Source organism: Lepisma saccharinum, chromosome 18, assembly GCF_977018435.1.
Source record: "Lepisma saccharinum chromosome 18, izLepSacc3.1, whole genome shotgun sequence".
NCBI lineage: Eukaryota > Metazoa > Arthropoda > Insecta > Zygentoma > Lepismatidae > Lepisma > Lepisma saccharinum.
In genome coordinates this window covers 41,571,647-41,589,144 of record NC_139246.1, presented here as the reverse complement: position 1 = coordinate 41,589,144, position 17,498 = coordinate 41,571,647, and the positions used below count along the sequence as shown (strand labels likewise).

At 36.5% G+C, this 17,498-nt stretch overlaps 1 protein-coding gene across 1 annotated transcript in view; it reads left to right on the top strand.

Annotated features, from left to right (window-relative positions):
- Positions 1-17,498, top strand: part of LOC146002543 (ferry endosomal RAB5 effector complex subunit 4-like) — a 184,481-nt gene that overhangs the window by 149,160 nt on the left and 17,823 nt on the right. Inside the window, exons 2-3 of the mRNA XM_083140464.1 lie at positions 8,191-8,392; positions 9,191-9,259. Of these exons, the coding sequence (XP_082996590.1) occupies positions 8,191-8,392; positions 9,191-9,259 (271 nt within the window). The remainder of the gene's footprint in view (positions 1-8,190; positions 8,393-9,190; positions 9,260-17,498) is intronic.

Here is a 17,498-nt window from a genome sequence, read left to right as displayed (position 1 = left end):
GTACTTGGTAAGCCTTTGGGAGCGAAGGGGGGGGGGGGTCCGGACCCTTTGGCCTCGCCCTTAAATATGTCCTTCCCAGTGCGGTAGGATAGTTTTGTCTCAAGTCTCCCCCAATAAAATGATTATGCAACAAGGGAGTCATTGTAATACGTTAGCTTTTGTCTACACAGACACACATCAAATTCATGTTAACAAAGCAATTATAAAAACTAAATATTTACTGCCTTCAAATAAGTTCGGTGAAAATAAATATCCCTCGATTATACAACAAATGTTAAACATCGTATATTTTCATTATTTAATTTGGCATATTTAATTTCGGGGAGGGGGGTTCCCGATCCCCCCGCTAAATATGTTCGTGGAGGCAGGGGGATCAAAGGATCCCCTTTTCTCCCCTCTCACCTGCTCGCTAAATTTTAGACACCAAGAGAGTGGGATCTGCTGTTACTCTGTTAACGGACATATGGTTAGTTTCAGATGCATGTGTGGGCATATCACCGCTTGCCCCTTCCTGATATTAACATTAGACTAATCTATTGTGAAATGCTGTACGAGTATAAATAAGTAGTTTGGGGGATAGATCAAGCGTTAATACAATTTTTTCAATCTCGGGAGGCGGTTTAAGTACTATTTTTATTGTGGAGTATAACCTTGGATATAGCAAGAAAATAACCGCAAATTAGACTTTTGCGAACGATTTTATGGAGACATCGCAGAAAATTTCGGGTATGTGTGGATAGATCGCTGGTGTAATAATCCAGTAGATATGTCACGAATTATAAGAAGTTGATAGGTATTGTGAAACAAGTCGTTTGGGGGCGGAGACAGAAGAAACTGCTTTGTTTGAATAAACAAATTTGGTTAAGCTTCTTGGTAAGAAACAAACAATCAAAAAAATGGTAGCGTTTACGAAAAAAAATCTGTTCTGGTAAACACGTATTTGTTTGTAGTGTCTCTAAAACTTTAATTATAAAAATACTACATGGAGTGAAACTTCCTAATTCGGAAGAACGAATGAAAGCACCAGGGTGGTTTCGTTACTACTTACTTGAAAAATGTAACTTAGAAGTTAGAGTTATTAATTTCAAAAGTAACGAGTTACTTTCAAAGACTGTCCAAACAATAGTGCCTGGCTTTGTCTTTCCTGTAATGAACAGGAATGAGATATTGGTCTTAGTTTTTGTTTTATCTCTGTAATAAGTGTATTCTAATTGTGGTTTTAGATTTAACTCTGTATCTTCAGTATATTAATTGTTTACATTATAAGTAGGGACATTGAATTTTCGCTGATGCGCGAAATCGCGAAATGTGAGAAAAAGATGAAATTTTGAACATTCTTCACGTAACTACACCCCCAATGATGAAATATGCATGAGTTTTATTCGCGAAGTAATGCGAAATGTGTGCTTTTCCACGAAATGGACGTTTTTTCGCGAAATAACCGTGAAATATCATCAAATTAAGTAGAAAACACGCAAAAACCGGCAATCGAGGTTTCCTACCACTTGCAGCTGAAGAACGTTTTATCTTCGATCACATCAGGAAGACGCTGCAAATTGGGATTTCCCATGCACATAATCTCAGTTCGAAAACTTCACTCCCTGTCAAGCTGCATTCCTTTCTTCTCCCGAATGTCTACTCAACTTCCAGTTTCATTGAATTTGCTAGCTGTAGCAGCGATAAGATTAGCCTGTTCCCGCACATCAAGGGAAACAATGGTGTAATTTGTGTTCAGTCATGAATGAATTTTGTTTATCATCATGTGATTTTCAACATGTGTTTGTGTATGTGCATTAGTGATTATTTTATTTGTTGGACAGCAAGGATATCCTTTAAACGCATACAATGAATAAATCACTTGAGATATGCAATTTAGAAATGAAGTGATTTTGTGTTGATGTTTTCGTTTTGGTGGGACAGCTAATTACTTGTGTATGTGTACAGGTTATAAAAATGAAGTACTTTATCAATTTATAGCTCTTTTGTATGTTGTTTCCTCTCATAATGAAAAAGTGTGTGCCATTTTTTTTCCACCGCTGGTATATATCGCTGATCTAACATTTTATTTACCGCTCTCCTCAGTTTTTATTTACCTTAAATTTGTCTCCCTAGTTATAAGTATAAATGTTTTTTTTCTTCTTTTCTACTATAATAATGATTTCCAGAAAGTGTAAAGTGTCAACTCTGATATGTATTTGACAAGGGTTTGTTGTAAGAGCGGCCCGCGAGGCCGAAAAGCCCTCTCAATAAAGGCGATTCTATTCTATTATTCTATTCTAGTGGTTTCCAAACTTTTTCGTTTCACGGCGCCCTTAGTGTTTCAAGATTTTTCCGCGGCGCCCAAGTCAGAATGTAGGCCTATCTAACACTTGCAACGCTCAGTTAGTGTGGTTAGGTTGCTTGCCTTAATTTAAGAAATAAACACACATTTCAAATTCAGAAACATTTTATATGTAAAAAGTACTAAAATTAGACTAACAAGTAAGTGGCATTCAGTGAAAATATTGTACCATTTCGCGGCGCCCGTGTAAGCCAACTCACAGCGCTCCAGGGTTTCGCGACGCACACTTTGGGAACCACTGTTCTATTCTATTCTATAACGACGCACGCTTTTAGAAGCGATATCGGGTGGGGCAACAAAGAGGGTGTGCGTGGCGATCAACCAATTGCAGGAGTGCAACGTTGTACAGTTAGGAGACTGCGGCGCGGAAGTTAAAAGCCGTGTTCTGGATTTTTCTTGCGCGCAAGAAGTTTTCATAAAAGACGTCACTTTAAGGTTCATCATAAGATGGGGAAAGACACTTTGAACCTGACTGTCCAAATCCTATGAATTTCCGTCGCCTACAGCCGGAGTTATCGTTCCTTGAAGAAACAAGGGCAACAACACCTTTCATTTCCTTCAGCCTGTTTTTTTTCGTTGCCACCGTGTTGACGCAGCTGAGTTGTTGTGTCTAGGGAAAACTGTGGGTGTTAAATTCGCCTCGATATAAACAATGACCCTTCATTGTTCTGAGAGTTCTCGAACATTGAAAGTCTGGGTCAGTGTGAGTTCAGCGTTTTCGTAGCAAGGCCGGTGTAAAATTATTCGCTTATCAATCACTCCTGCGCCACAAAGAACAGTTTGTGAAAAGATTAAATACAGCCCTTTCTTGCGATAGTGTATGTTCCGTGTGTTCTTTTTATTTTAAATAATGTCACTCTCAAAACCTAGCACCAGTAGTACAGGCACCAAGGGTGCAAAATCTAATCATTAACCTCCAGGGGAGTGACTCGGGAATGAGTGAAATCAGTGACACGGAGACCGAGGAAGACGACGAGAGCGGTGATGAATAAATACCTTCAAGCTTCTTTTAGGTATGGGTTTCTCGTATATGCTACAGTGATATGATATTATAATCCTGTGTAGAAATATTCACTATATTATTTCACTGTACTCATATATACTGTGCATGCATTATCAAAATAATGGACACATCGCGAATTTTCTGTCCTTCCCTTGCGCTAGCAGTTAGTTTGGCAACAGCGCAGTAGCACTGGCTGGGTATTGGCCGAACTCATGTTCCTTCTAAAAGCGTGCGCCGTTATAATTACTTGTACAATGTTCAGAGTTTGTACTGAAGAAACAAACTGACACAAATACACAAAGAAAGAAGAAAAACGTAAAAATCCGTGTCCTATCGGTATTGGATGTAAACTAAGGGCGGTGTGAATGAGCAAGAATGACGTGGTTGGTACAGCTCTTTTGTATTGGCGAAGACAAACAGCAAACAGCATATGTGAGGATGGGCGTGTATGTGCAGTCGATATCAGATTCGCGTTATCAACGAAGTTCAGGCAGGCGAGTTGCGTTCTTGCGGCTGGATCGCAGGAGTTATGCGGATGCTGTTGAAGGAGTAGAGAGCGAATTCTGCAGAGAGAGAAATGGGCAGAATGCCACATGAGTTTCGCCACCAGTCGCCATGTTTACCGCATTGCTTTTTCTTTGCGGCTTGCGATCTGTGAATATTTAATTCAGCTGCGTTTCGCTTTGATGTTTTGGTGCATCATGCTTAGCAGAAAAAGCGATTTGTGAATAAAAGAAGGAATATGCTGGATTATGAGAGGTAGGGGAGAGAGGAAAGTGTTGACCATATGCCATCACGTCTAGAGTTCTTGAAATATCGTCCCTTCAGAGGCCGAACGCGTTGAGTGGTCGATTCACATAGGGTGCGAAATCACTGCAGATTGGTGCAGAGGCAGGCACACAAACACACACACACACACACACACACACACACACACACATGTCATTAAATATATGTCAGCTATTAAATAATTATATTATAAAATAGTTATGAGGACTGTCCTTCATTCAAAATTCGATTGCAAATTGAAGATTTTAATATACTACGAATGCTATGAACAGATTTGCGTGAATAAGGTGCGGGGCAAAAATTAAGAGACATTAAGAAGATAATAGTATTCGATATAAAATTCACATCTAAATATGTTTTATTTATATATTTATATACTGTTCGGTAGCTGAGGAAAGGCGATGACAAGTGGAGAAGAAATAACAAGTCAGACTAATTTCTGTGTTCTTGGGATTGCTTGGTTCAATGTCCTTAGAGATGAGGCTCTTTGTTGTTCGTTCTTTGTATGTGTTCTCGATATTATTCCAGTAAATTATATTCGACTTCAAAACTAATAGTTTTCTTTGTTGTTAGAACAAAAACTCTCCCCCCGGGAAAGTTTCGTAGGGGGGGGGGGGAGTTTTAGGACAAAATCGTTGGTGGGGGAAATTCCCCACTGGCCCCCTCCCCCTGAGATTTCTCATCCTGGGTTCACATCTCGTCACCTAAGGTTCCGAGTTCGAGTCTCTGGCTGAACATGATATCCGTTCATCAGATTATTCAAATCATCAACTGTTCTCATTGTCGCGATCAGTCTTTACAGGTAGACGACGTTAATTTCGAAAGAAAAGTAATGTATGTCACTACGGAGACCCCAAAAGATGGATAACATTTGTATGTACGCGTATTAACATTTTACGTCCCTTCTGTGCCACTTCTGTATAATCGCGACGATTTAAAACTGATGAAGGTTCACTCGGACAGAAACTCTTATTCTCATCAGGGTCATCGGAACCAGAGGGGAACCGGAGAGGAACCCTTCCCAGCCGTGTTAAAAAAATGACATTGTTTCGACTTTTCTTTAGTTTGATGCAAATTTGAGAAAATATTTTCATAATTGGTAAATGAACGTGCAAGTGGCAACGATGAATCTGTAGTGCATGGCTACATACACACCCGATAAAATAGGATGTCGAGGGCTGGTAGAGCCGAAAAGAGGCCTGTACTACTAAAAGGTTATCATGAAAAATAGTTTCTTTGATGTTCTCTACACGCCGCTAGATTTCGTTGGTGGTCAAGGAAATCCTTGTGTTGAAAAGGGGGTGTTTTTTTTTATTATTATTATTTTTTACTAAACATCATTAGATAAACCTTCATTGGTTGGTAAATTGTCAGAAATGAGTATGTAATATAATATCCCACAATCTATGTATCTATCTTCTATATATATAAAAAATGGATATGTGTGTGTATGTATGTATGTTTGTTCGGGCATAACTCTCGAACGCCTGGAACAATTTCAACCAAACTTGGTACACGTATCACTTGCAATCTGGAAATAATATTTTTGGGGGTAAGACACCTTGGCACCCCTAGGAGTTGGGTGGGAATGGGGTGACATGTAAAAATAATCGAGAACAACCGATATTAAATTGCTCACAAACAGACATCCGTGACTCTATGCAATCCGCACAACGATAGTGTTTCTTGGGTTGTCTAAGATTCACGCTGTCTTGCGAATGGAATCTACAGTTTTCGTGACACTCCCAATGCGGTTCAACTCCAAGTTCATCACCTTTCAGCATGGGGAGTGAGAGGGGGTGAAAAATAAAATGCCGCAAATGACCTAAATTAGTGTCCAATCCATAGTTTTCGGAGTCGCTAAGCTAATTCACGATCACGTTTAAAATTAGTTACATTTTACACAATAGTTAGAATTCATTATTTTCCTGTCTAATATAAGATTTTGATAAATAAATACCTGGGCAATGCTGGGTAATCAGCTACTATACTATAATATAACTAACCAACTCTCTAGCCTTCTTAAACCCGAAGGTTTATGGTTGCAGCAACACAAGCCTTCCATCTGTCCCTATCCTGAGCAAGATTCATAGACTCTTTTTCATTCTTACTAGTTTCCTTTATATCCATCTCAACGTTATCCCTTCATCTTCGTCTTGCCCTTCCACACAAGAATCCTGTAAACTCTTCTATCCTCTTCAATTCGTGTCAATTCGTGCCACATGGCATGCCCACCTAAGTCTTCTTGATTTAATCATTCCAATAATATCTGGACATGAATACAAATTATTTAGTTCTAAAATATGTAATCTTCTCCACTCACCTGTCTCCTCATCCCTTTTAGGTTCAAATATTTTTATAAAGATTTTATTTTCAAATACTCTTAATTTATATTCCTCTTTTAATGTAAGGGACCAAGTTTCACATCCATATAATACTACAGGAAAAATTTGCTGTTTTGTATATTTTAACATTTACTTTCTTAGATATTATACGAAAAGATAAAAGTTTATGAAAAGAAAAGTAATATGAATTTCATGAATTAAGCCTGCTTTTTATTTTCTCTTTAATATCATTTTCACTTGTTAGTATAAAGTATTACTCCTAAATACTTGAATTTGGAAACTGGTTGAAACGAGTTGTTATAAATAATTAGATTTTGATTATTAGCTAACACTTGGTTTCGGCCTGTAAGCATATATTTACTTTTCTCTTTACTAACTTCCAAACCTATCTCTTTAGCTGCTTTGAAAAATACTTTAGCATTATTCTTAATTGTATTTATGTCATCTCCTAATAAGTCTATATCATCTGCATATGCTAACAAATTAATCACACCATTTAATTTTAGTCCTTCTTTAGTTTCTTTTACCTTCCTAACAGCATATTGTAAGGCAAAATTAAAGAGCCGTGGAAATAAATGCATCTACTTGTTTTAACCCATAATATATTATTATTATTATTATTATTATTATTAATATTACACACACATACATAAGTGTGGTTTAATTATTTATGTATGTGTATATTTACATAATATGTGTGAGGGAAGAGATTGTAAAAATAATCTCGGGCATTCCTAATTCCCAGGAATGGGCTTGAAACTGGAGCTCTTTGGTGACGAGACTGTAAGTCGACTATACTTAAGAGCGCTTGCGCTATTGCCAATCTTTTGTGGGAGTCGTTTTAAGTGATGACACTGACACAAATTTTGCACACGCACCAATAAAATCGGGGTTCTCGTCGATATCTTGAAGGAGGCGCACAAAGTGATGGACAAAGCATGAAGGCACAGATAGGGGTGGGGGAGGACTGTCCTATTGCATTTTAAGGACAGGATATAGGATTTGAAGATCATATTGAAGCAGAAAGCATCCACACATATTATACCATCCCACAAATATTTTGCAACTTTTTTCACAGGCCTAGTCTGTTGTCATTTTGAAGTTAAATTTACCTCTACACACCACACTAAAATCCTTGCATATCCCTCAAGAAAAATGGATACAACTCAACAGTAGCACCACCAGCAAGAGTGTGGGAGGGAGAATGTCTTGTGGGACAGTAACCTTTCATATACCCCTAAATATCACATGTAAAATGTATACTTGGAACCAAAGTTTATTTAACTAAACACGGCCATGAAGATAGGCGGGTGGGCAGAATTCTGCTGGTGCCACACACGGAAAAAGCAAAGCGAAAGCGGGACAAAAGTTGCTGGTTCCCTCACACCATGTGGCAACGTCAACCGGGCTGCGTTCCCTAGTTCGAGCATCAGACCGACCTCTCTCCGGGGCACTTTTGTGTCATCCCTGGCCTTTCAAGCAAATATTGTCAGTTTCTATCACATGGATTACAGAGGCCAACTGTACAACGAGATCTTTCATTCTCTTAAATCTCCGAACACATGGGATTGTGCTCCGACATGGCAACAGCACTAACTCCTACCACCCACCTAATTTCATGGTCATTCGTTTAGATATGTTTTCCTTGTCTGTTGTGTATTTGTATGAAATTGATATCAGTAATATTATTTAACGACATCTCATCCTCTTAGGACCCAGTACCAACTTTAGAACGAAACAGTGTCCTGGTTCAGGTGAAAGCTTGCGCCCTCAGTTCTCAAGATGAGCGATCCCTCAAAGAGCTGTTCAGAAAGGCTGGAAAGATACGATTTGCAGTTGGACAGGATGTTGCTGGTATAATACGTGCAGTGGGCTCTGATGTTACAACCTTAAGGAAAGGGGATGAAGTTGTAGGTGAGTTTAGTGATTTACTTTGTGAAGTTATGCCATATTTAACTCCTTTAATGAAGTACAATATTTTGATGCTACTTTCAATTTTTTGCATAATGTCCCTATTTTTTGAACCGTAAAGCAAGATTACAAATAAAGTAATTCACAATTGCAATATTGCTTATCATGTTTTAAAGGTAAGATAGCAAATATCACAACTGCTCCAAGCAGTGTTCAAATTGGTCAAAGATCGAAATGCGAAGAGGATACTTCAGAAATGTTTAGAGAAATTGAGGGAAAAATACCATGCACAAGTGCAATCTTTTTATCTACTTGTATTTTTAAACAGACAATTTTTTATTAAAAATACTATTTTGTGTATCTCACAGTTTGACTATTTTGACAAAATAACAAGTATAGAAACTGAGGAAAAATATTTTTGAGTTTTTGTTTAAGTCCACTTTATGCACAGAAATGCTAATCAGGACTGGATCTACATTTTAAAGTGGGATCAGAACAACTATGTGCCTCCATTGGGTACCGAACCTGGGACCCCTTGATTACAAGGTGACGACGCTACCACTGTGCCATGCCATTGGAGGAAAAATCTAGAAGGGGTGAGAAATTCCCTGGTCTTCAAACACTGGTCTGAAGTTTCTTCCACAAAGTTTAGTTACAGTAGGTTTAAAGATACAGTAGGTTTAAAGATTACCACGCTAAAATGTTAGTATGTACTGATTCAGTTCTTATGTCATAAGTTTTTGGATTTTCATGTGTTTTGTTTCTTTGAAAAAAATTTTAACAACCCTTGTTTTTTTAAAGGTATAATTCCATTGGATTATGACCAATCAGGCTGTTCTGAATATGTCATGCTTCACGAATTTGATGTTGGTAAGTATGTGTAACTTATATTGTGCTTTGTGAGTATAGAGTTCTTTCTGAGGTGAAATTTTGCAGATACAATTGTTTTTTTCAATTTAAAGTTTATTGTTTCAATGTCAGACAGACACATTCAATTGTGTCATAATTGACTAAATTTGTAGTCTAATATATTTTCAATAGTTTGATGTAAAATCTTTTAGAATTGATAAAGCCCTTTAGGTTTCTCATCAGCTTTTATCAGTGTCAGCTAAAGCCTTTTCAAACTTTTTTCTTATTCTGAAGAACCTCTATCATGTTGGTGGGTTTCATGTGGCATCACGATGCACACAGCCCCCATGGTTGTGCCCAATGTTATTCGTCGTTTGCAAGGAAATATCCATCACATAGTATTCTTTGCACCTACTCCATATTTGTTTGAAATTTGTTCCTGTGTTAGTATCTGCTCCTGCCCGCTTGAATTCCATATGCTTACAAGGACTGGCATCAATCATGGCTGCTCGAATCCACAATGCAATAGTTTGTGATATAGGTTTTAACACACCTGTACAAAATGCTGAAGAATTGCATCTGTTTATAATTCTTTGTAGATAATTTAAGTGCACCTTGATGTGATTTGTTTTTGTTGTTGTCTAGGGATCTATAATAGTTTGTGATGGCTCAACCTGATTTTCTATTACCAACTTCTAGACAACAGTGAAAGCAAATAACACAAATATTCACCTTGAAGTTCTAGAAATTATTTTAAACATTGTAATTTGTTATAGTTTGGAATATCATAGCACTTTTTTGAGAGGTTCAGCTCAACCTTAAATTTTACTGTTGTGGAATTCTAATGAAAACTTTTTTTGTGTGTGATCTGTTCTCTGCAGTTCCTCCATGTAAACTGGTAAGCTAATCAAACAATTACAGTATTCTGCAGATGAAAGTTTTTTTTTCTGCATTGTAAACTTCAATATTATTATTTAAAATTTATTAATTTCAATATTCTGTCATCAAAAATTTATTCAATTTTTGCACATCACGTCAGTTTATTTAAAACTGTTATTTTCCCATTTGTCAATTTTTTAATAACAATATTTTATTTGAAATTATATATTTAATGTGTTTAATTATACGACATGCACACTTTCTGTGTTAGCCAAAGAAAAAAGCTTTATGGGGGAAGTAGGTTTTTTCATGACTGTACACTCATAGGTACACTTTGCAACATCTTATTTGACCGCCCTGAAAAATTTCAAAGTCCGGAATTCGTAAATTTGGCAGCATAGTGCTTCAGAGCCAACTAAGAGTAGCCAACTTTGCAACATTTCTTCTTCCTGAATGAAACCACTCGTGATTTTTTTTTCATTCTTTCACATTCCATAAAGTAAAGATACCCTAAAGCAGTAATAAAATATATGAGTAGACAAAAAAATGTTAAGTGGAAATACGAATGTTGAAAATATTTCAAGATTCTTCGTTCTGAATTTGAAAATAGGAAAGTGTATGTGCATTGTGAAACACTGAACATGTTCTCATCCACCTGGAAAGAATTGCGGTCACATTTGAATGCAAGATGGCAAATTTATGATGATTTTATGCAAAATGTTTAGTAAAGATATCTTGCACAACACCAAACGATTCTCCAAAATGTGTCTTTTCCTTGGTTCTTGGCGAAAAATGGTTCGAAACTCCGGCACAATGTTGCTTCAACTGAGATTAACGTGTTTTACTGAGCTTTCTATTAGCAATCTTCTGGAGTAGTTGGTTAGATAAAAGCACTTTCGTTTTTTACTGTTTTCGTCAAGATCGAAACATCGTAGGTTCAAATCCCACCCTTTCCTTATTATTTTTTCCTTTTTATTTACCAAGTACGAAGTGTTCTAATAACGTAATATAATATTATATGATATTACTGAAAATATTTATGCGATGCATGCTCAGTGGCGGCGATTGGATTTCAAAACTGATGGGGCAAGGTGGGGGAGGGGGGGGGCAAGGACAGTTCCTTTCCCTTGGTAGATAATGTTTAGCATAGTGCTGGGTCATCTGCCCCTCCGCACTCCATAATCGTCGCCACTGTGCATGCCTCAAGTAATGCTTCTACTATTGTTTTTAATCTTTCAGTGATTGGCAGGATTTTAGGAAATACTTTTCCTTTCATTCAGCTGTTATAAGTTAACACATATTAAGAACTTACATGCCAACTTTCTGCATCCGGAAATGCTGGACATAAATCGCATAAATATCAACGGAAATATCCAAGAAACGTAGATAAGCATTCTCGTCCAAAGCAGTTTACTTCCCGAAAAATATTTTGCAAAGAAGTAGGTTTGAACCCATGACCTTCCATTCCATAAGCAAACTGTCCCCCTACACCATACGATTCACGTTATTTTATGCACTCGGTTCGGATTCCACTTTAAACTGTAGGACCAGTCTCGATTAGCCTTACTATGCATAAAATTGACTTAAAACACCAAATCAACCAATTCATCTCCTTTCAGAGTGGGCCTTCTATGATACTGTAGTCGGCCAGCATCCGAAAATACAGTTCTGCTTCGCGTATACCAGAGTGTAATTGCATTTAATATTGAGACTAATTTTACTTTAAAACTACAGATTAAAGCGATAATAGGGTCCAGAAAAAGAACCTCAAAGTAGATCTTCACCCAAAGTATTTTAATCCATTGCCAAACATTTCAGTTAAGAATAATATTATGCTTTTCCATTGACCGTATTTTCTATTCATGGTAATTTTGCTAAAAGGACCATGTCAAGAAATCTAAATATGTAAGTTTTACTAGTAAATGCATTTAAAATGCACGAAACAACAGGGGAGGAGAAAAATAAACCTGAAAAATAAGTAAAAATGCAACAAAAACTGTTAAAAATACTGACAAATAGACTAAAAGCCAAAAAAGGCCGAAAAATGCAAAAAAAAAAAAATGTAAAATACAAAGTGTTTTCCGGCTCTAACTGAAGGGAAACTGACATGATATCAGGTTTAGCATTGTTTTTAAGAGTCAGAAAAAAGTTGATTTTTCATCAACTTCCGGACCCTAATTAGTAATTATGACCATTAAAAAAGTTGGAGGTAGCTTACTTAAAATTTTCTTGCTGAGGGGGATCGTATCGTCCCATATCTCAACTTCATAATAAAGATAAGTTCATATTTCGAAAATGACTTGGACTTTTCCACCACGAAAATATGTTTTTCATAGTTTGAAGTTCGATAGTATTATCTTTCAAGGTTTCCATCGTTTTAATTTCACGCATATTTTATATTTCATACGTTCCTCTCTCTTTTCATACAGTCTTTGGAAAAAAGCTGAAGTTTCTTGTCAAACGGGGTCTGATTCAAATGACTCCTTTTCGCTCTCCTGTTCCTACTTTAAAGAAACAACAAAATACTTCGTAACTAAACGATTGATGTTCAAAACACGGAATTTTTACACAATTTACAAAATATGACAAAATGCCAATAGACATGTTCATCATTTTTCCCTTTCAGCATTTCTCGATTTTATCTGAACTCGTTTTCTCATGAAAATTGCCATGAGGAAATTATAGATATGACATTATGTGTGAATTGGTTTCTTCAAACTGGTAGCAAAATTTTAACATGAGCTACCTGGAGAAGAGGTCGTAGGTTCGATTCTCCACCTAGGCAGTATTTTTTTTCAGGAGTATATCGTTGGGTGTAAAGTTTATCCACCGTGCTAAGAAGTTAACATTGGTCTCTGTATTTCACAAGAGGAAAGGAAATAGTAAGAGAAAGTTATTTCGATGAGAGGAGGAAGTCACATGCCACGTGGAATGTGCAGAATCAAGTTACATAGAGCTAAGTCTGTAATGGTGGTTTCAAATATTGCAAAGGTAGTGGGGAAAGTTTGTTATATCTGATACTCGTACTTTCTGTTCAAAGAAGACAAACATTTTAGTTACAAAGCAGTGAGGAATTAACGATCATTATGAGGTTTTGAATTTTTTGTTTGTCACTATACAAATACTTATTAGTAGTTTCTTGTTGAATCGGCCTCCGTCGCAATAACCATTTATTTATGTTAATTAGTGATTTACTATTAGTTTTAGATGCATGGGAAGATGGTGGTGAGGGGTTTGACAACAGTCAATACGAAGGAACGGACATAAAGTTACCAATCTTAGCAATTTGAACTCATTAAACGCTTTCCTTCGTTACAGTACTGCACTACATCACTACTTAACATAACTGTATCTCTAATTTTAGTATATCGAAATCAAATAATCAATATTTTAGGTGTCAGTGAAGAACAAACAATACATATCTTAAATAACATTACATTTTGCATCCTGAATACATATATGTGATTTGTGAATTAATCATGATGTGTGTGTTAACACAACATATGAATAATAACTAAAAAGAAAAGTTTTAACTTTAAATCCTGGAAATCTCCAACTTCTAAGGGGAAATATGCGCAGAAGGGACGTCCCTCAAGTGTGCATCGGATTCATTTTTTAAATATTCTAATATCAACGGTATCTGTTCAGCAAACAAAAAAAAAAGAGGAGAGGGTGGGATTTGAACCAGCGACCTTTCACGCTTGTTGAAAAATAAGGATAGCAGCGCCTAACCAACTGCTCTACGTTAACTTAATGATGTTATACCCTTAAAAACAAGTTGACGTTATGAAGACTCCCACCTTCCTGTGTTCAAGCACATTTTCTCGACAAGTCGTGTAAAATATATGTTTTTGAGAACTGTTCGTTATTATGCAAGGTATTGTAAATAAAATGTCGCATAAACTCCTCACAAATTTGCTTCTTTCTGCACAAACTTGATGGCAATTTCATCCAGGTGGAGAAAAACTCTATTCAGTGTTTCAACCCCCCCACCCCCCCCACCCCAAATTTCAAGTCGAGCAAGCAGAATCGTAAATATCCTTCAAGGTTCTTTTTCCAATTTATTATTTCTGTTTGATTGTGTATTATAATAGTGGTTTATAGTTTCTAAGTTCATGGAAAGTGTTAAATTGAAAACCTATCACCGCAGCATTTTTCGTCTAGTGGAAGGACCTACTCAAAGTTGGCTACTCTCACCTGGAGCTGAAGTGCAATGTTGCTAAGTTTACGATTTCGGGACTTAGAATTCTTTCGAGGCGGTCAAATAAGATGTTGCGAAGTGTACAAGTATGTCATATGTTCTCTGGTATGATTGTGACATGTAATCGTTACTTGAAGAGTATGATATCTTCCAGCTGGGAAATTGTAAGTAAAGCACCCCCTCTTCCCCCACCAAGGCTAGAGCATTCCCTCAATAAATTGTTCACTTCAAGTACTGGATGAAATGGACTAGCAGTAATTAGCCTCATACGTACATTCCAGCACAAGTGATCATGGCATTCAACTTCTTTCAGGTTCTGGTGGAACCTTCAACTTTGCACACCACTGAGACCCTTAAAATCACAGTGATATAATAAGATATGTAATCAAAAAATAAAACTTCCAATTCATGTTAGAACCAAGCACTTTGAACTTTACCAACAAGTCCCTTGGAATTCTTTGTATAAGACGTCCTTCATGTTATCAAGAACTTTCCTCGCATTTTTTTCTATGCATCTTCCTCGCTTTCATTCATTGTAGTGGAGAGATATTGTCATCCATCATCAGCGTATGAATTTGATCTATCAACTATTTCCAGTCAAACACCTAAGGGCAGGCCCATACCCAGTGGAGAGGCATGGGGGCCATGCCCCCCTCAAACTATAAACTATTTTCATGTGAACCCATAAAAACCTATAAAAATATCATTGACTTTTCCTTTTTTTAAAAAAAGGCTTTAGAAATCTATTTGCTATGTAATTTTAGTTTTATAACCATATGTGACGTTACTGGAAATCATTTTTTAGTCGGGACAATCCATTCTTTTTAATTCCTGTCCTGACTTTTTTCAAGCTGCAGTTGTGATAAGAAAATAAGTTTTTTTATTTTCTTTTCCTGTTAAGTCACATTTAGACATACTCTTTATTTGAATAATCAGATCTAACATGTAGCATTTAATTTATAAAGATATTATTTTTATAACTTGGAATTATCATGGCTGTTCAGTGGTCCTGGTGTAAGAAAAATAGGGAATTTATCTTGTATGTACTCATTGCTTGCATTGTAGAATTATTTCTCTTGTAGTCTACAGTTGTTACAAGCATAAAAACACAGTTTTTCATTGTGACGTTTCAGGAGAACACATGCTCATGAATATGAACATGAAGGGAGCGTGTGTTCTCCTGAAACGTCACAACGAAAAACTGTGTTTTTATGCTTGTATCAACCGTAGACTACAAGAAGAATAAAAATAATGGACATTTCAAAACATTGTTAATTTTCAGAATACAGTACTATTCGAATGCTTCTGAGAATTGAATGTAAAAAGCAAGCACCAAGGTGTATGCCATGTGACAGCCCTTCTCTGTAAGTGATTGTTTTGCTGATTGTCGGGTTGGTCAGATAATTTTTTCTGTTACTTCGGACCATACTATTGCAACTTTATAATTGTACGTTGAGATCTAACTGCAATAATAAAATAGCATTGGTGGTCACATCTATAACTCCAACAGCATTTTGCTGATCGTTGTGGCGGAGTGCTTAGCACAGCATATACCATCACACATCATCATCGTCGCGATTAGCCAAAAGTGGTAGAAAAGCCAAGATAATATAACTAGGGCTGAGCCGATACCACTTTGAACTGATACCGATACTAATGCCGATACCTCTCACAAACTCCCACTTATACAGATGTTTGAAAATTGTAATAATTAAAAGTTGTTCAAATGTTGATTACTATTAGTGTGTAAGTATTTCACTCTTATTATATGCATCAACTTACCAAATTTTTTGCATCAAAATGTTCAAGAATTACATTAGAATATTAAATTACATGTGTTATCACAATTTTTTTTTCTCACGAAAGTGGTACAAAATAAATGAAACTTTAAATTTTGCATAACTTCCAGAATAATGATTCTCCGCGAAAGTATATATCATATCATATCATATTGCGTGGCATTTTTGCAGACCCCATGAAACACCAAATGTCGGAAAAGTATCGGAAAGTATTGGTAAATAAATTCCAACCGATACTGATGGTATCAGTATCAGCTAAACCCTAAAATTAACCTAATGCAAACAATCCAATATTATTTCGGATCTTCTTTTTGTTAAGCATTTTCAAATCTGGCCCATCCTCCTAAAAAAAAAAAAATCCTGGGTATGTTCCTGCTTAAATGGGATTTGACACTGAAGCAAAAAGTGACACGTGGCACATTTTGCTTGAGGATTTCACTAATGAAACGTAAGCTTGTGTTGCATGTTATGCTGCAGCAGTGTGAAATGTTGGTGTTGATTAATTCATTCCCAAGCAAAGTGTGTTGCATACTGCTTGTCACTTCAGTCTGGAAGCCCTTTGATGCTAACAAAGCTTTGGTGTTCCTACATATTTTCAAACTTTTACCATAACTGTACATAACGCACAAAAACTGATGTTGTTTTTGAACTCAGGACCACAAAACTATTGTAGGTTAACATGTTCTCTGCCAGGTTGGTTGATAATGACCAAAACTGGCACACACAATCACATCATGTTGGTCATTATGACCGAAACATGTGGTTTGACTTTGCTGTTTCAGCGTGCCCTTGGTTACAAGTGTAAGAATGATGAGCATAAAGGATGACGGACAAGGCATGGGGAGTCGAGCACACATAAAAGTGTTTTGGCTGTTCTATTTTTTACAGGAATGAAACAGAAATATTTGAATTTGCGAAATGAAGGCCAATAACCATTTTGGCGCAGGAGGAAAAATTGGTGAAACTACCCTGGCAGGGAACGTGTTAATGGTATCATGTGGGTATTTGCCAAAAGCAGGAAAATTTATCTTTTTCGATTTACAGACATAGGTAATCAGTATTCTCACATTGCAAAGTGTTAGTCTTGAGCCAGTTTTTCACATTTCATCAGTACAGTATTTTGAATTATACCCCAAAATTAATTTTTCATTTTTTTATCATTTTCAATATTCAGAGGAAATTTTACCCCTTACCAGCACTATTAACTCACAGCCATGCTCTTGTATTTTATAATAAATCTTTCATGTACGAAACTGATATTCTTAGTAAATTTGATCAACCATTTTATTAGCATTTTTATACTGATGTACAAGAAGCCTTAATAAAAATACATTTTCCTTTTTAAAATTTGAAGCGCCATCTGAATCTAAAAATTGTTTTT